Source organism: Cladophialophora psammophila (assembly GCF_000585535.1).
Source record: "Cladophialophora psammophila CBS 110553 chromosome Unknown aczJe-supercont1.12, whole genome shotgun sequence".
Lineage (NCBI taxonomy): Eukaryota > Fungi > Ascomycota > Eurotiomycetes > Chaetothyriales > Herpotrichiellaceae > Cladophialophora > Cladophialophora psammophila.
Genome location: NW_006912933.1, coordinates 576,462 through 594,371, shown reverse-complemented (window position 1 = coordinate 594,371; position 17,910 = coordinate 576,462). Strand labels below are relative to the sequence as shown.

General features: G+C 52.4%; 9 protein-coding genes across 9 annotated transcripts; 5 read left to right on the top strand and 4 right to left on the bottom strand.

Moving 5' to 3' along the window:
- Positions 1-106: 106 nt before the first annotated feature.
- A1O5_07886 (uncharacterized protein) lies at positions 107-1,683 on the bottom strand (the record flags this gene model as incomplete). Its single annotated transcript, XM_007748474.1, has 3 exons — positions 107-1,108; positions 1,161-1,317; positions 1,559-1,683. 3 exons carry the CDS (start codon positions 1,681-1,683, stop codon positions 107-109), a joined length of 1,284 nt encoding a protein of 427 aa, XP_007746664.1.
- Positions 1,684-2,848: 1,165 nt separating this feature from the next.
- On the bottom strand, positions 2,849-3,910 carry A1O5_07885 (uncharacterized protein; the record flags this gene model as incomplete). Its single annotated transcript, XM_007748473.1, has 1 exon — positions 2,849-3,910. The coding sequence occupies one exon, from the start codon at positions 3,908-3,910 to the stop codon at positions 2,849-2,851; it is 1,062 nt and encodes a 353-aa protein (XP_007746663.1).
- Positions 3,911-4,484: 574 nt separating this feature from the next.
- A1O5_07884 (uncharacterized protein) lies at positions 4,485-4,874 on the top strand (the record flags this gene model as incomplete). Its single annotated transcript, XM_007748472.1, has 1 exon — positions 4,485-4,874. The coding sequence occupies one exon, from the start codon at positions 4,485-4,487 to the stop codon at positions 4,872-4,874; it is 390 nt and encodes a 129-aa protein (XP_007746662.1).
- Positions 4,875-4,987: 113 nt separating this feature from the next.
- On the top strand, positions 4,988-5,868 carry A1O5_07883 (uncharacterized protein; the record flags this gene model as incomplete). The annotated part of the gene is made up of 2 exons (XM_007748471.1): positions 4,988-5,112; positions 5,286-5,868. 2 exons carry the CDS (start codon positions 4,988-4,990, stop codon positions 5,866-5,868), a joined length of 708 nt encoding a protein of 235 aa, XP_007746661.1.
- Positions 5,869-6,946: 1,078 nt separating this feature from the next.
- A1O5_07882 (uncharacterized protein) lies at positions 6,947-7,446 on the bottom strand (the record flags this gene model as incomplete). The annotated part of the gene is made up of 2 exons (XM_007748470.1): positions 6,947-7,366; positions 7,444-7,446. 2 exons carry the CDS (start codon positions 7,444-7,446, stop codon positions 6,947-6,949), a joined length of 423 nt encoding a protein of 140 aa, XP_007746660.1.
- A 586-nt stretch (positions 7,447-8,032) lies between these two features.
- A1O5_07881 (uncharacterized protein) lies at positions 8,033-9,802 on the top strand (the record flags this gene model as incomplete). The annotated part of the gene is made up of 1 exon (XM_007748469.1): positions 8,033-9,802. The coding sequence occupies one exon, from the start codon at positions 8,033-8,035 to the stop codon at positions 9,800-9,802; it is 1,770 nt and encodes a 589-aa protein (XP_007746659.1).
- Positions 9,803-11,668: 1,866 nt separating this feature from the next.
- Positions 11,669-12,370, top strand: A1O5_07880 (uncharacterized protein; the record flags this gene model as incomplete). Its single annotated transcript, XM_007748468.1, has 4 exons — positions 11,669-11,699; positions 11,876-11,934; positions 12,067-12,138; positions 12,272-12,370. 4 exons carry the CDS (start codon positions 11,669-11,671, stop codon positions 12,368-12,370), a joined length of 261 nt encoding a protein of 86 aa, XP_007746658.1.
- A 464-nt stretch (positions 12,371-12,834) lies between these two features.
- A1O5_07879 (uncharacterized protein) lies at positions 12,835-14,835 on the bottom strand (the record flags this gene model as incomplete). Its single annotated transcript, XM_007748467.1, has 1 exon — positions 12,835-14,835. One exon carries the CDS (start codon positions 14,833-14,835, stop codon positions 12,835-12,837), a length of 2,001 nt encoding a protein of 666 aa, XP_007746657.1.
- A 598-nt stretch (positions 14,836-15,433) lies between these two features.
- A1O5_07878 (uncharacterized protein) lies at positions 15,434-17,839 on the top strand (the record flags this gene model as incomplete). Its single annotated transcript, XM_007748466.1, has 1 exon — positions 15,434-17,839. One exon carries the CDS (start codon positions 15,434-15,436, stop codon positions 17,837-17,839), a length of 2,406 nt encoding a protein of 801 aa, XP_007746656.1.
- Positions 17,840-17,910: the final 71 nt, after the last annotated feature.

The following is a 17,910-nucleotide window of genomic DNA, read 5'->3' as shown; positions in this document are numbered from 1 at the left end:
GACAATTATGGATTCTGCAAGCTACCCCTGTCTCCGGCGAGGATAACATAACATGGTCTTCCACCGCGACTTCAGGTAGTAGTCAAAGATTCTCAGCAGGCGTGCCTTAGAGGCGTATTTGATCATCTATTCGGCATAAGGCAGAGAGATTCTCAAGGTAAGGATCCAGCAACGCATCTGAAGAGTCAAACAAGTCCTGAAAATACGTGGTGGCGTCTCCCAGCCAGGAGAGGTCGCCCCATATTTCTGGCTGGTGTGGTTCCGCGAGCAAGATGCCTGCTAGCCCGCAGGTTCTCGTCGTGACGTGGGGGAAGTAGCTCTGCCAGTCGACACCATGTGGCCAGTTCAGGTCCGAAAGACCTGAGGTCGCAGTGTTTCCAGTTGTGCGCGGCACTTGCGGATTCAATGCAGCGCCCCCGTCACGCCTCGCCCCGAGGCTTTCGAATGCCCGCAGGCGGTCAAATCCCTTGACGAAAATGGCAGTCGAGGGCCACAGACTCGCCAACTCGTTCAAAGCGAGTCTCAAGATGCGAATGTCCTCGGCTCCACATTCTGCCAGGCAGTCGATCTGCTGGGTCTGTAAGAGCGCTATAATGGCTACTCCCACGTACCAGCATGCGATGGCGCCCAGAAACCGAATTTCCCCGCGAGCGAGGAAGTCCTTGAAGATGCGAGTGACACACGATGCCGACAATACCGCAGCTGTGTACGCTTCTGGCCAAGGCTGTGAAGGGTGCTGCGACGACCAGTTCAGGTGTAGAATGGTGACGGTGGTCAGATAGGGTAGATGTAGCTTTAACACATCCCGATTAAATTTTCGTGCTCGATCGGCCATGTCTGGTAGTTCTAAGTGGCTGGGGAGGCTGTGGGCCCAACCGATGAGTTCTTCTGCCAAAGTGGTTGGAAACAACGCCTGTTCCAGGTTGCGTGAGAGATGTTGGCTGACTCGACCAATGATGCCACAGAGTCTGACCCAATAAATGAAGACGTCCACTCTCGCGTCTTCAGATGAGCCAAAATCCTCGAGTGAAACCTCGCGAACATTGCAATCTTCGGGGTTGATGGTAAGAGGTCGTCCTTGGCACATTCCTGTCAATCGTTCTCGGGCCTGCATTCATCTTTAGTCCAGGCAGTCTACCTGCCCGGGCAGGTCAACTCACAAACAATGTCCACCAGATCCTCCTTCTCAGCCCTTGCACTGCATCTCCTCCCACATCGCAGACATTCTTTGGCTCGCGATGCAGACCCATTTGTTGCGCGTATTTGATTGCGATCCCAGTCCACCACCAAGCCGCGTCTTTATGAACCAGCGCAGGACTAGTGATTTGTGAGAATATTGTTACTAACCAATGAACATACAATGTTGCAAGCAAGAAAAGTTATAACGAGGCAAAAGATATCTCTACCATATATATATAGAAGATTTCCACCAAAAAAAAAGAAGTGTCGATGAAGGGATCAAATAATCTTGTGAAATCAGAAGAAGGGCCAAAGAGAAATGGCTTTCTGGAAAAAGGGGTGTGTTTAGCGGAAACAAAACAAGGCGTTACAGACTCACCCACGTGGAGCCCACCAATAGAATAACATGATAGACTGCAGGCAAACAATGGGGTTGTTCTCCTGGTCTGTGTAGAAAAGAATCTTTGCTCTGTTGTAATACTCGGCAGCTTTTGCGTGCCGCATGATTGGAGGCCGTACTTGGGTTCCCAGGAGGGCCAAGGCATTGATCAGAAGGGGAGACGGAGAGAGGTCAAGGTCATTCCACAAGACAGCCTTGTCGAGGATCGGGCACCAGGGCCAACAGTATTCGAAATACGTTTCGACAAAGCTTTGCTGCAGTTCCAGCGGGGGGAGGTCGGCCTCAGCCAGTGAGAAGTGAGTGCTGCCTCCTTGCTCATTGGATGCAATTCTTCGATAGTCGGGCTCGAATAGATTTAGGATTCCACTGTTACCGAAATAGCCTATCGTTGTCGTGTAAGGGATCGTAGACGAGATTTCTGGTGGGTCGTTGGTAGAGGGCAATGCTGGTCGCTGGAGGGAGCTTCGCTCGCCAAGTTCGGGCGGTGGCAGGGTGCTCTCAGCCGCGGATTGACTATGTTGAGAGTTAGAAACATCCACAGTCGAGTCGGGTTGATGAACAGGCGTCTGTTGTTGAAGTGGTTGAGACAACGTCTCTATGCGGATGGACTGATCATTCAACGCCGGCCGAATCGGGGCGTATGTATTTCCGTGAGCTGGCCCAGAAGCTTTGCGAGCAGCATTGGTGTTTCCCTTGCGGCGTTTTGTTGTCCGCGGCCTAGAGCCATCAGCTCGGGCTTTACTGCCTCAAGTGCATCATGCAGAGCAGTCAACTCACTCGCAGAACCTCGACGCCTCTGTGCAGTTCCCACAACTATCTAATCCCTCTTTGGACCGGGTCTCCAGATCGCATCTCATCTGAAATCCAAATCAGCGGACTGCTCCACGTGTCAGGTTTAGCCGGGTCCGGAAACCATCTAACCTTGCGGTCATGGCATTGTAGGCAGACAAGACGAGCGCGCCCTTTGTGGACATGAGGTTGTCCCGAGACCATCGTGGTGCTATGTTATTGCCGGTCCCCTTTCCACAGTCAAGGGATGCTCAGTTGCCGTCGCGGCACAATGGCGTGTGAGAGCAGAAATAGGGAAGTTGGAAGGAAGTGAGATGCCGTGCCCGGCAGACGAAATTGCCGGCAAAGTTCTTCGCCCAGCTGGACTAGCCGTATTTGGATAGATGGATGTGGAGAACACGGGGAGAGGAGAAGGGGAGCACAGCCTCGCGAGATGAATGACCTTCAATTTTGGGTAGGATTGGACAGGCAATTCTTTTACTACCACCCTTGGCTGCGAAGTTGTTCGACGACTCTCCCTGAAACCTCAAAGGAACCCTTTGCTCTCGCTCTCCTCCGCAATTCACTGCTTCGCTCAAACGGCATCCTGGCTGGCCCTTCGCCGGGTAGCATCTTGGTTGACCTGATCGAATTGGACAATTTTTCCGCGTCCTGCTTGACTCTATCCAGTGACTGCAGAATACTTGGGTCGAAAGCCATGATCAGGAAACCAAAGTCCGACAGGAACGGGGTGGGCTCAGTGCTCCCTGCAGCGATGCCTAAAAGCTGCACCATGATAGCCAGTCCGCTTCCCTTGTACCCGCCCCAAACGGTCAATGCGCCATTCAGCACCTGGAGCGGATCTGTTGTAGGCTTTCCGCCACTATCATACGCAGATCCTTCTGGGAGAGGAGCCCCGAGTCTCTCTGCCAGCTTCACCTGTGCGTACATAATGTTGCTTGTACCAATGTCCCAGATCACAGGTTTGTCGGGCTCGTTGGTCGGAAATCCAATGCAGAAAGGGTTGGTGCAGAATTTTGGCTCGTATCCTCCATAAGGCGCGACAATAGGGGTGCCGTTCGATGCAATCAAGACTATTAAATCTTCACGTGTGGCCATCTCAGCATAATATGCGAGATTCCCGGAATACCATAGTCCGTTTGCCCCGACCACGGATACGCCGGCACACTTTGCTTTCTCAATGGCGAGCTTAGTGGCCTGGTGTGCCACCAGATACCCAACTGAATCATGGCCATCGAGGTGGGCGTACGTTGGCCCTGTGCGGGTCACTTCGATCTCTTGATCTGCTTTCACGCCTGCACTCTTGAGAAATTCGACAATACTCAACGCTCGAGCTAATCCAGCAAATGGGTGACCCCGGAGCTCGGCGTCGACCAAATGATCTGTGATTATTGCTGCTTGTTCACTGAGATAGCCTGCCTTTTGGAGGGCATTCTGGCACAATTCTGTGGCTTCCGTGATAGTAATTTGAATTGCCTGAGCATCATGGGGTATGTTCTTGCGTTGTTCGGGCTGAACATCCTTCTGTACCTCGGTCGCCATGCTGTGAGATTTTTAATTGTGGTCTACAAAGGCTGATAGATTTCGAGACTTGGAAAAACCCAAGGATGGTGAACCCAGGTCTCCGACTTGGGATTTGATGGAACGAGTTGCCATGTTGTTCAAGCAAAAGCGGCTTTCATACCGAGAGTCATACTGCAGTGCCAGCAGAAGTATCTCCTGTAGAAACGGGATCGGATTGCTCAATGGTGCAAACTGGCGTGTCCAGACCGCGGTCACTGCCAATTGGGCCTGGGTGCCGGCAAGATTCTACGAATAGGGTAGTCCGTATCGACGGTTCCAACGAGTTGTGCCGCTCGGACTGACAGCCTGGCACTCCTCTTCTCGTAAAGCATCTTGGAGACCGTGATTCGACCTTGCCTTCCCATACAGGTGGTAATGTAGTCTTCAAAGCATCTCGCAGAGATTTGGTGCCCTGCCAGCGTTTTGTAGATGCCGCAAACCCCCCCCCTTTCCCCCCCATAACCGGCATTCCCAGGAGTGCCGCACGATTCCTTAAAATCTGTTGCCTCTTTCACAATTATGATTTGCACAGTTGCAACCAGGGAATCACAAAATGGTCACGATCACCGCAGATGGCACTTCCACGGCGGCAAAGCCAGCCTTGAACATTCCCCGGTCATCGACATCACTTACGGTCAAAGTCATCGATGTGGCGAACATCTCCAATGTCCCGGCAAGCGCACTCTTCACGCCTCCAGTGCCAGGTTACACAATCGCGGCGCCTGCTCCATCGTTTGTCTTTCTCCTAGAACATCCGTCGGGTCAGAAAGTTTTGTTTGATCTTGGCATTCGCAAAGACTGGGAAAACCTCTCCCCGGCCACTGTCGAGCGGTTCAAGAAATTGGGCCACAAGCCGAGCGCGGAGAAAAACATCTCAGAAGTTTTGGATGAAGCTGGCGTGGGCAAACAGAGTATTAACGCTGTCATTTGGAGGCGAGTTTGATGCGAGCGCCTTTGAAAGGTGCTCTTCCCTTGGAACTTGAACTATATCTCGGTATGCTCCAAAACTTATGCTGATGTGTATATTAAACCACCAGTCATGCCCACTGGGACCATATGGGCGACATGTCGACATTTGGCCCGGCAACGGACCTCGTCGTTGGACCGGGTTTCAAAGATCATTTCCTCGGCGACGGAGGCGGCAATTCAGCGCTGGGAGGAGTGCTTCCAAGCGATGTAGAGTAAGTCTCTGTACCCATTTCCAAACAAAGCCCCTTTCCAGAGCTAAAAAAAAATCCCTCCTCCCCAAAAACAAGAATGAACCGAACCGCGATACCTCATTTCTTTGATCTTTGATCCCCTTTCCGATTTCATACTTGAGGCACCTGGCTGATGACCGATCCTGTCCCATTAGAGGCCGAACCGTCCGAGAAATTACATTCACCTCTGACGTTGTGGAAATCGGAAAGTTCCCAGCGCATGATTACTTCCACGACGGGTCGCTGTACCTGCTAGACAGTCCAGGCCACTGCGTGGGACATTTATGTGCATTAGTCCGCACCACCAACAGTCCCGACACATTTGTGTTTCTTGGTGGCGACGCCGCCCACCACTGTGGCGAGTTCCGTCCGTCGGCGTACGTGCCCATGCCCGAGACCATCACGCCAAACCCTGTGACTCTGCAAGACAGAAACATTCCATTCTGCCCGGGCGCGTGGTTTGAGGATCTCCAGACGTCGCGGAACCGGGACCCCAAGGAGCCTCTGTGGCAGCCGGCCTTCGGGCACAACATGGATGAAGTCCTCACCACGATCGCACACATGCAGGAATATGATGGCGACGATAGCATTTTTGTGATCCTCGCGCATGATCCCGCGCTCAGAAGCCCCGGTGTGCCGTTCTTCCCAGAATCCATAAATGACTGGCAGGAGAGGGGGTTGGGGAAGGAGCTGAGGTGGGCATGGATAGGAGACGTGATGAGGGCTTCGAAAGAGTAGTGTAAACAGCAACATCTCCAGGATCGAGGATCAGGGTGAAGAGGCCTGATTCCAATGACCCATCCGGAGCAATGATGACTCTCCAGCGACGTCGTTGCGCACACCACTGCAAAAGGATTCACCTTAGATGAATCAAACAGGATCCGTTCTGGAGGCGTGACGTATAGGATTGGTAAAGTCCAACATCAGCCATCCATCCTTCAGCCCAGAGAGCCAGGAGGTGCCGCTATGGGCCGTTTGTAAATGAATAATAACTCACCGGATCACCGAGGGCATTGACCGCCTGTAACGGGGTTGGAACTGAGTAGTGCGTCGCATGAAAAGCCTAGCGTCATTTCGTACTGCTCGAGCGCCAGGGGAGCAGGTGAGAGGAGAGCAAGTCGCGAGGTAGTTTGAAAAGAGGTAAGGTTGGGCTGAGTCCTCAAGTGAGCGCCGAGCAGGGCTCACTCTGCTTGGGCTCACGGCTGGCAGGTCCATGCCTCGTTCAAATGTCAACGCATCAATGGAGCCAAGATCAGGGGGCGGTCTTCCTGATTGTGGTATCATTTTGTACTGTTCGAGCGCCAGGAGAGGAGCATCGAGTACTCCGTATTCTTCAGGCCCCTCCCTGGCCTCTTGCCTCGTATGTCGTTCTATACATGTCCGCTCAACTTCGCCCCAGACCAGAATCTGGCGGGATTCAACTTGGTCCCAATTTCCTTCTTGAGTGGAGAGTCGCTCATTGGGGATGGAGCGGCGTTTGTCCCCAATCTCAAGGCTGCCGGTATGGCAGATCTGATATCAGGTACATCACGTCGGCCTGTCGACTGTCTCCCCCTAGATATCGTCGCACTCTTCCTCACATGTAGAGACAGCATCCATCCAAGACGTGAGAATGCCCATTCTCTTGTGCATATAATCTTGCAAAGACCCACACCCGTGATATAGTACAATCCATTTTACAGTAAATTCCCATCCAACGCCGTCCGCTATGCATGAGAATCAATCGTCGAAAAGAGGTTCGAAGAAAAAAGTGGTGTATGCGGAGCGGCCGTCCAGTCTCGTTACCGTCCTTTGGAGACGATCAGCCACAGAGAGATCAAGTTTTGTATATCTTGGGTCTCCAACCTTCTTTGATTTCTTTTTCCATTTGGGCCTTGCGCTCGGCGGCGCGAGCTTCCATCTCTATCCGTTCTCTTGCACGAAGAATCTTGCTCTGGAGGTAGAAGGATCCACCACCGCCTTTCTTTGGCTCGTTCAGATCATACAGCTTCTTAAACCGCTCCATGACCTGTTCCATATTGGTGGCGCCACCTTGGGGAGGCTTGACGTTGAGGATTTTGCAGGCTTCGTCGAGGGTCATGCCGGAGGCGGCAGCGGTGTTGACGGCGCCCGGGTCACTTTTCGCAGCAGCCCTCGCATACTGCGTTGATGCCTGCGCCTGCTTGTATGCCTCTGCAAATGCCCTGCCAAAGACACGCCCGCCGGTCAGGACGATCTGGGCGATGATTCGATGCGCCTGCGGCGGTCAGTCCTGTCAGTCCCGTGTTGCAGAGAATGGATAGCCGGAGAGAGGTGAAAACAAGAGACACATACCATTGACTCTTGTTAGCGAAGCAACAAGATCGAAATGGCCGATAGCCGCGCAGATGTTGGCAATGGCCGAGTGTGTTCTTTGATTCTTTCGGGAGACAGAAGCTGCAGGAAATCTTTTTGCTCATCGCCATCCTGGCCCGGCGAATCTTCGGCTAAACTTGCTCGGCGAGTCGGTTTCGTTTGGAGTCACGTGTGGGATAAGTATGGATCAGCGAGCAGCCACGATCATCATGTCTCTGCCTGCACCTGCGCCTCCGCTGTGCACATGCCTGTGCTGCTGTTCACGAGACCCAAACCTCAAAATCGCCGGACATTCAATATCTGCTCTCGTCAAGCATGTCTACAACATCTATCAAGTATTGTTGCAATCTTGCACCACAACTCTTTGCATCTCCCATCAGACTATTCTCACCTGAGTCTTTCCGTCTCCGCACTGGTGGCGTCATCTGTTTAGGTCCTATTCCGTGGGCGTCATCCTCATGACCCAGCCTTCCTCGTTGTATGGCAGCATTTGGTACACATTGGTCCCTCTCTGGCCTTCTCCTTCAGATGTACTGACAATTGTCCAGAAACTCCCTGGATCACCTCAATGTCAAGACAGTCCTCATATGCACCTCCGTCTGATTCCTCGTCCCAGCAGGTCTGGGACCAAAATCCCCCCACATATGCTGCCTTCTCTCCAACATCCACCTCTGGCTACTCCGCCACATCGAAGCAGCGGTCTACGATAATAGTCCACAAAAAGTCGCCCTTGCTAGTAGCGACACCCCCTCAGATCACTCGAGCCCTAGCCCATTCACATCCCTTCCTCTTGCCACTGAACAAACTCGCCGGTCTTCTGTCATGGAGCACCCGGGATCCTTGGGAATCATATCTGATGGTGGCTGTCTTCTGGGGAATCACACTATATGGGAGTGAGATTATTCGCTTCGCAAGCCCAATCATTGTAGTAGTTGGTCTCATATTGGGAATGTACTCCAGGCGCTATTCTCCTCTGTCGTCCACCACCAAAACCGGAGAGAAACATTCAGCCAAGGGCCACAGGAGGGAACCTTCGGAATCTCAGTCTCACCATAAGACCCTCGATGAGATTGTTGAGACGCTGCAAGAATTGACTGCCCGATGCAATGTCCTGCTGGATCCCTTCCTCATCCTGACCGATTTTCTCTCTACCCAGACCACACCAACTGCCGCTACGACTCGACCAGCATTGACGACTCTCTTCATCCGTGTTCTTTTAGTAACCCCCTTTTGGATTATCCTGACTCTTCCACCTTTCTATATTCTGACTCCTCGAAGAGTCATTCTCGCTGTTGGCACAATAATATTGACCTGGCATTCCAAGCCGGCCAGGGTATCTCGGGTTATCCTCTGGCGTTCTGTATTCATGCGCAAAGCTGCCGCATTCGTCACTGGGCTGGAGTTTGATACTTCGCCAAATGCGAAATCTGGACCGTCACTTCGACCGTCAATTGGACCCCGGTCGAAATCTCAAAGCGACCTCGCCACAGAAGCCGCAAACAAGCAAAAACCCGACTCTTCTGGCGTTCGTTTCACGTTTATCTTATATGAGAACCAACGGCGGTGGCTGGGTCTTGGGTGGACAACTTCTTTGTTTGCATACGAGCGTGGCCCTTGGACGGATGAACATCTGAACCCTGCACCATCAAAGGAGGAGTTCGAACTGCCGGATGTGGAGGGCGGTCTGTCACGGTGGAGATGGATCGACTCTGAATGGCGAATAGAGCACGGAGATGCTAAATCACACAAGAGAGCGACAAGCGACACCAAAACAGGAGCAACGGGCATCTCTGGTAAAGCGACCGCCGACGACGGTGGAGGCTGGATATATTACGACAACAGGTGGGAAGATGGAAGAAGAGAGGACGGATGGGGTAGATATACGAGGAGACGCAAGTGGTACCGCGATGCAGAACTTGTCGAAGCGACGCCGAGTGTTGAGGATACTCCGAGTGGTACTCCAGCACAACCTTTGTCTGACACGGAAGAGGACAAGGTGAGGAAAGCGAAAGAGTTTGCCAAGGGGGTAGGCCGGTCGGAAGACACAGCTACTGCGAACCCAACACCTCCGACGGAAAAGTCATCTGCACCGGATCCAAAAGCCAATGACGCCAACAGCACCGCCAAATCCCCTGCGGTGAAGAAACCAGGCAGCTGGTTCTCGAAGAGAGACCGGAGTGATAGTAAGAGCTCCAGTGGGAAGAATACAGGCCAGTCCAGCACACGGAGCGATCGGAGTCGTGATGGACCAGAGGACGATGTGCTGGATAAATGGCGAGATGCTTCTGGGCACAGAGCGTTCAGTGTGCAAGAGGACGTTGCCATGAGTCTTGGATAGTAATGTCTCAGCTGTTTTATGGAAATGTTATACCACGGTCGACGGCCACACTACTAAATAGTAGCTTTAAGTGACGTTTCTGTCATTAATCTAACTTGCTTTTGCACGTCTAACTGCTGGATCGCTCGGCGGCTTGGGAACGGAAAAACGGAATTGCATGGGCTTTAGCAGAGCCTTTAGCAAAGCCCCCTAGGCTGCACAAGATCTTCATGCTCCTCGTCTAACATTACGCTAGCACCCACAAATCCCCCTTCAAGAGAACACATCCATCCGCGTCCTACTCGAATCAAACTACAACTTTAATGCGACATATGGACACTCCTTACGGCCAGTCTTGTGCCAACCATGGCTTGCGAGAAAATGTATAAACGCAAGATACGACTGTGGGACTCGACAAAAAGCACAAGAAGCACGAGGTATTAGATATTTTGCGCTTAGAAGCCGAAAGAGCTACGGAGGGCCAAAGGTCGACATTTCTGTTTAGGAGACGCGTTGCCGATGCAGATGATATTCCGAGGTATCTCAAGCGCAAGAAGATATCTTTTCATGAACCACACGAGCTGCAGGCTCAAGGAACTGCCTTCTGCGCCAGAATGGACAGCCGAGCAAATTGACTTGATATGCCGGACTCCGAGTCCTAGTCCTTTGGCCTCCGATCCTGGCAGTATCTTTGACAAGACGGAACGTTTCTATCTGATATTTAACCAGTATCTGCACGGTTCTGTTGAGGCCGGTGCGTGGACCCCATCGGATGACCTGGCGAGTTTGAACAACAGGATATCTACCGGTGAGAGATGGACGAACATTCTCGAGACCATCAACCTTGGAGCAGCCAGGTCTAGCAATCCTCAGCAACTGGCCCTCAAGAGCCTCAGGAACGTGGATCCAACAATATTTGGGAATCTCTTTCTGTTCACCAGAAGGTGCTGTCTGCCTGTTTTTTCATCATCATTTCTCCAACCATCAAGATCCGCTTTCGGGAAGCAGCACTTGGACAATTGGAGAGCCATGGTGGTGTATGGACATTTCTCACCGCTTCTGCTTGCGCGCATGGTGGCTCGTCTGTGCTCGGATCAGCAGAACACAACTATGACTCTGCCAGCTGCAGGGAGGCTAACTGATGCTCTGGAATCGTCAGGGCAGATTGGAAGGCACCCGGATTGAGAGGCCCCCAGCATCCTAATAGATGGATTCCATTCTCTAAAATTCGCCAAATTGGCAATGTGAATGAAGAGGGAGAGAGGAAGCTGGATGACAAGTTTTTCGCAGGATATGTAATACCTACCTCGCTATCTCGCTATATACGTGTACTTGTATAGCGGGTGGTCATTCTCAAGATGCCCAAAAGCCAAAACAGATCACCACTGGTGCCACCAACCCAGCAGCTTCGACGTCACAGGTACAGGGATCATTCGTCTTCCCTCCACTTCTTCTCCCGTCTTGCCACCTTGCAGTGCCGGTTAGTCTCGTCGTTCACCATGACTGGTCTTTGCCTTCTCTGGCTTCTTCACAAACAAGGGTGTCTGGTGCCCTCCTCTGTCGCGTCCAAGCCACTCATTTTGCTTTCTCGCCCAACCAGCCACCTCGCGGCCATGGCTTGGGGACCCTTGACATAGACTGACCCTTCAGAGGGGTCGAGGCTGACGTCAAGAAGAGGAGAGGGATGTGGCGAGTTGCCTTGGCACAGAAGCAAGGGAAGGCGGAGGAGACCACTTTCAGAGCAATGCTATATATAACAAGACTTCCCGTGTTCAATCAACAGGCGCATCCCCCTTCTGCAAGCATTTTCATACCGAATCATATTCAACGTTTTCATCACAACTGCACGACAGTCCTTGTTACGTAGAACTTCTATAACTCTATACCATGGCTGAAGAACAGCAGAAGAAGCAAGGCGGTATGTTCTCCGTTGGAACTACTCATGTCAATCCGCTCCCTGTGCCGTCTCGCCTCCCCTGCCCTGTCCTGCCCGTTTGAGCCTTTCCCATCTCGCTTCCCCCCTATGGCGCACAGATCAAACAACCCCGACGAAGAACAAGGCATAGTCGAACCGACACTCACGCATATACATAGTAGGAGGCATTCTTGGCGGCTTGACCGATACCGTCGGCAACACAGTGGGCGGCGTCACGGTGCGTACACAAACATCGCAGTTTGCTTGCCGCCCTCTTTCCTCCTGCCCTGTTCCCCATCCTGGGCCGCTCTCTTTCCCACAACCTCAAAGAATTGCCGCAGTTGGCTAACGTATTCAACGATGCGACCAGGACACCGTGGGCAACACCGTCTCCGGCGTGGGTGAGGGCGTCGGCAAGACCGTCGGCGGCGCCACTCGAGGCGTACGTGGTCCATCATCTTCTTCATCTCCTTCTCCTGCTCCTTCTGATTTCTGTTTCTGCTTCTTCTGCCCCTTCTCCCCTTTCCAACAACAAGAAGCCCGATGATGCTGACTAGGCTCGTGCATGTATCCAGCTAGGCGACACGACCAAGGCAGTGGGCAACACCGCCAAATCTACCACCGACTCGATCGGCGGCAAGAAGCAGACCGCGGATAACCCGCTAGGGCTGTAGGGGCCAAGTGACATCCACACCCACACTCACACACAGCTTTTGGTATAGTGGCTTGGATGAGAAAGATGATGCGGCGCATGATTTTGGAAGTCATCCAATGCACGTCACAGTCCAACGGCGCTTTATGGACTATGAGAGTTGAGAACAAAGTTTCCCCCTGGTTCCGGACATTGTCCGAATACTTGTGACTGTATAGCCATTGCTCTGGCTTGATGCAAATTCCTTTTTGTTTTGACCTCGGATATGCTAGAGAGCTCGGGCAGTCAATGCAGACTTTCCAACATTTCGTGTCGAATGGAAACGAACGACCAGTTATCGAACTCAAAAGACTCAACCAAGCCTTCCACTATAGTGGCCATATCTCCATATCCAACGCCAAGCCCCTTGCGACCAAAGGACATGCATGCAAACCCATATAATCGTACCAAAATATCGTGAGACTCATGCCGTGTGTACTCTCACGATTATAGTTCAGGCACATATTCGTCCTCATATCCCTCCAAACAGATCAAGCCAAAGAATACCTCCCTTCTGCATCTCTTTCCCTTCCTTCCACCGTCACCGGTAGTGGTCTGCGTCGGCGCAGCACCGGTGGCACTCGTGCTGAGCGTTGGCGCTCTCGTGATCGTGTCTTGTCCTGTTGTCGAGACATCAACGGCACTGCTTGTAGCATGACGATGGTGGGACTTCGGCCGATCGTAGCAGCCCCAGAAATAACCAGGTGTCTTGCAAGTGTGCTTCTTATGCGGTTCGGCCGTCCGTGTAGCACTTGGAGTCGATAACATCGAGGACGGAGATGGCTTATATGTAGTGGAGGTGGGATCACGACATCCCCACCACCCTGGATGCTCACAGGTGGAAGATGATGGATCATGGGTGATGGAAACAGGAACAGACGTTGTTGATGAAGTTGTCGTCGGCGCAAGTGCGGTAGTTGTTACAGTTACATTGACTTTCTCACTGCATCCGAACCAGCCTGGCGTGACACAGCTTGTCGTGGTGTAGGTTGTGGTTACCACCGGTACCGTCGAAGTCGTGGCCGTTGTCGAAGTCTCATCTAGACATCCCCACCAGCCAGGAGTTTTGCATGCACTCGTCCTCGTGTACGTTGCTGAGCTTGTGCTGCTTGTGCTAGTAGTCGTGGTCGAGTCCGATCCATTACTCTCGAAGAATTTCCAATTGAAGCAATCCACACATTCATCGTCCGCTTCGCAAATAGGGACAGTCTGGTAGATCTTGATCACGTTGTCGATGACGTTGTGGATCTTATGATTGCCTATCCCGACACGCCAGCCATAGTCACTCACAGTATCGTAAATGCATTGTTTCCCGGTATGGCATTGAGATTCCATGGCGTATCCGCCCAAAGTGCACGTCGCCGTGGCGCCATTGCAGGTGCCCATAAATACCGGATCGGCGGTGTTTCCGAAGTGATATGCTCCTGTATATTTTGTACGAGGTCTATGGGGGTCTGATGACGGAGGGGTGGGAAGACCCAGGCGTTTTGCCGCTAGGTCGTCGCCAGGGGCTTCGAATGTTACTGTGGGCAGGCCGAATGTGAGACCGAGTAGGCTGGTTACCGCGCCGCCAAGGGAGTGACCAGCAAGCCAGACGTTGGAATCTGGGTATAATTCCGTCACATTGGTGTACAAGTCGATCGCGGCTCGATAATATCGGTTCTCTTGTCGCAAGGCCTGGACCACGCATGTCCGATTGCAAGTATATGTGCCGGTCTGACAGTCACAGACTTGATGCCAGAAGTACGAGCCACCTTGAGCACAACAGCAAGAGAAGAACAGATTGTCGTTGAGTTTGTCCTTCGTAGTAGTTCCATCTCCGTCAAAGACTGCAGGAGAAGTCCCCTTTAGGCTAATGATGACAGTTTCATTGCCTTCGTTGGCAAATATATGGCCTCTCAGACCGTCTCCTTCCCATCCAAATGGCGTGGACCGATTATAGCCTTGGCTGACATCTTCCCAGTCTCCCTCACCAGGGCCTGGATTATATGCATTGGCTGCCATAATTGCTAGGTTGAGGATGGTGGGTTTGTGTACGATATTGGGACCCTCGACCTCGTCCAGTGTCCACTGTGAGGCGTCAAGGACAGCCGGACTGCCAGTGAGACGTGCATGCTGGAGATATCTTTCTATGCTCAGCGGTTCCCTGTCGACGAGTCGTTCAATCTCAACAGAGTCGGAACGGAGAGTAAAGTGTGGCGGCGGTTGGAGGGAAGATGACAGGACATGGTCGTCCTCTTGGGTAAGGAGGACGGGCGCCTGCGGGCGGAAATCGTAGCGTTTGTGCAAGTCGGGATCTCGATAGGTGCCTCGATGGAAGATGTGTCTTAGTGTAAAGTCATGAGTGTCTGGTTGTTTCGGTTCTGGTACAGGGTACCAGGGATCGATAGCGGCGGGGAGTTTGGCCGCAGCGATAGAGGGTGCAAAAGCAAGGAAGGACAGCAGCATGCTGGTTGCTGTGATTCTGCTGCCTGAAGTGCAAATCCTATCTCTTGGTTTCCGAGTTTTCATATTGCATGTGCTGATTGATGGCAGGGAAGATGGGAGCGATGGGAGTGAATGACTGTTGACTGAAGTGGCTCGGGGTCTCGTGGACGGCGCAGACGGCGAGATAGGTCTGGAAGGGACAAACGGCACTGACGTCGACTGGCCAGGCTAGGGCTGGACGACGCTGGGCTAAACTGGGCTAAACTGGGCTAGGCTAGACTGCGCCTGCGCCTGGGCTGCGCTGACTGCGGAGGGCAACTAACCACATTCTGTGTGTGACCAATCCCGTCAATCACATGTGTTGGTGCCTCTTGTTTCAGCAGCGCAGTCAACAACGAAACTTGCGCACACCGAATCCTCTGCGGATGACCCGGGTCTGGGGGCAGGTACGACTCCTAGGCAAACGATTTTTGATGGTTTCTATTTGGAGTGAAGGGATGGTCTTCTAAGATCTGGCCAGCTGGCTGCCTGAGAAAGGCTGACAGCGCAGTCCCAGAACACGGAGTATTTTGTCTGTCCACTGTTTCCGCCTCCCGACCACCACGTCTCAATCTACATCATGTCGAGGACTATCTCAACAGGCTCGATGAAGCCGAGACCCTCTGCTCTGTCCACAAAATCCTTTACTCGTTACGAGCCTGCCGCCACCTCCTCTTCGACGGGAAGAAATAGAGCTAGCACCATCCAGTCCGTCGCCTCTCTAAAATCCCCCAAGAAACAGGACGCTTCACCGGAAGACATCTTTGAAAAGCCTATAAATGAGGAGGACGAACCTCCATCTCCAGATCTTGGACGAACCAACAGCCTTCCAGACCGGTTTGATGAATTGCCCATAGAATTGGAAAGCTTGACGGACAGATTCATTGAATCTCTCAGTGCTAAAATATACAATGAACCGCCGACAATCGACCAGTTATCAGAGCTCTTTCAGGAATTTTATGCTCGAGCATCGGGTGCAATCTCTATCCACATTTCCGCCCTCAAATCACGTCTCAACCGAGACCATTCTCCGACCCCCTCTAAACCCTCCTCACGATCCAGACCTCTGCAGAACAAGCCCTCAAGCGATTCTCTGGCGCCATTGGATCAAAGGGGAGGCTCTCAGCAGATGTTGACAGCTTCTGAGGTCACGGAGAGACGCAAGCAGAGGAAACTGTTAGAATACAAGAGGATTGTCCTAGAAGAGGCAGTAGAGAAAAGGGTCTGCGAGAAGGTCTATGACAAGATATGGAGACATAAAAGTACTCTGGATGAGGTCAGAGACGAGAAGCTGAGATCAAAAACGGCAGCATTGGCACTGGTAGGGATTGGTCTGAAAGATCTGGGCATTGAATGGAGTGAAGACACTGAAAAGTCAGTCGAAGACGTTCAAGCCTCACTGGCTCCTGCGCGAGAGAGCCTGGCTAGGATGAACGAAGAACTCTATCCGCTAGGGAAATTACAGCACCTCACCACTGCCCATAAGGCCGTCGTCGATACCTTGTACTCCATCCATCCTTCCTCATCCTCTGCCGACGAAATCTTGCCAACTCTGATCTACGCCTTGATCACGTCCCCGGTTGAGGGGATCAACATTATCAGCAATCTTTACTTCATCCAGCGATTCAGAGCGGCGCCTAAGATCGATGGCGAGGCCGCCTATTGCCTCACCAATCTGGAAGCTGCAATTACCTTTCTGGAGGATGTCGATCTCGCCAGTCTGAGGGCTGATGAAATGCCAGAAGGACCGAAGAAGGCCCCGCCCCAATCAGAAGGAGCTGCGGCCTCGGATAAGCTTGAAGTCTTTCCTCTGTTGCCAGAAACCGTCCCTGCACCGTTGACTGCTACAACGGCCCCCTCAACGTCTAACGCTACGGGCACGACAATCGAAACAAGTCAAGCTTCCTCAATCATCAGATCCGTTCCCGGAAAGCCCACGCCTGCTCCCGTAACCCGACACCAGCGAACCCTCTCGGACCTTCTGCAGCCCATAAGCAGCGCGAACGAGGCCGTTCGCTCCACGGCAGAAGAAGGGTTCAAAAACATATCGAATACCCTAGATAACAGCTTTAAATTTCTCCTTGGCAAGTTGAAGGAACGAGGCAATGAAGGACCCAACGCTGAAATCATTCTCCCCAAGACGCTAGACGAAGCGAGGCAGCTTGTCAGTCGACCTTTGACACCAGACGAAGATGACCATGCTCTCAGCGAATCAAGTTCCGTACATGATGGGCAGACTAGCCCCATGCCATCCAATCTGACGAAGACCGAAGAAAAGTTATTAGGCTTATTAGGAGGACGAAAAGCAGCCGTTCGAGAGCGAAGTGTGGACAGCATTAAGAGCAATGGAAGCGGCACCGGGAAAAGAGTAGGCTTTCTTTCAGGGAACACGAATTCGCCTCCGAATGATCCTGCTGCAGTCGCAACAAGCGGGTCTGCACAAAAGCCAATGCCACCAGCGACGCAACCAACGACCAGCAACCCGCTTGAAACGGTAAAGAATTTCGGCAACAGTCTAAATCCAATGAGCCACATAGGTTCTGCGTTTGGCGGTGCGTTTGGAATAGGACGGTTTGGCGGCAGGTCGCCGGCTGCATCAGCTTCTCCACCGGCTGCATCAGCTTCTCCACCGGCTGCACAAACTCCTCCTACGCCAACAATAGTTGTGGCCCAGGGTAACAAGAAAGATTCGGCCGGGGAGAAGAATAAGCTCATACACGAGGCTCTCCTGCGATCGCCGGATAATAACGAATTGGTGGCTATTAAGGCCGTGCCTCCCATCTCACGGTTCATGAAAGTGGCTGATGCAAAAGAGTTGAAGCTTGGCGAGGTGCAGGAATTGCTTGCAGATTACCAGCGACTAGCGAAAGTGCTGGGGAAGCTGGTGGTCAAGGCTCAGGACGAAACCAAGATGGATGCGGACGAGGCAAACGACACGACAGAAGCTGGGACACATACAACCACAAGCGAAAAAGGCAAGTCTTGACGGCTATAATGGTTACAGCCATTGTTTATCTCACAGGAACTTTTGGAAGCCAACCCCAGGCGACTCAGAGA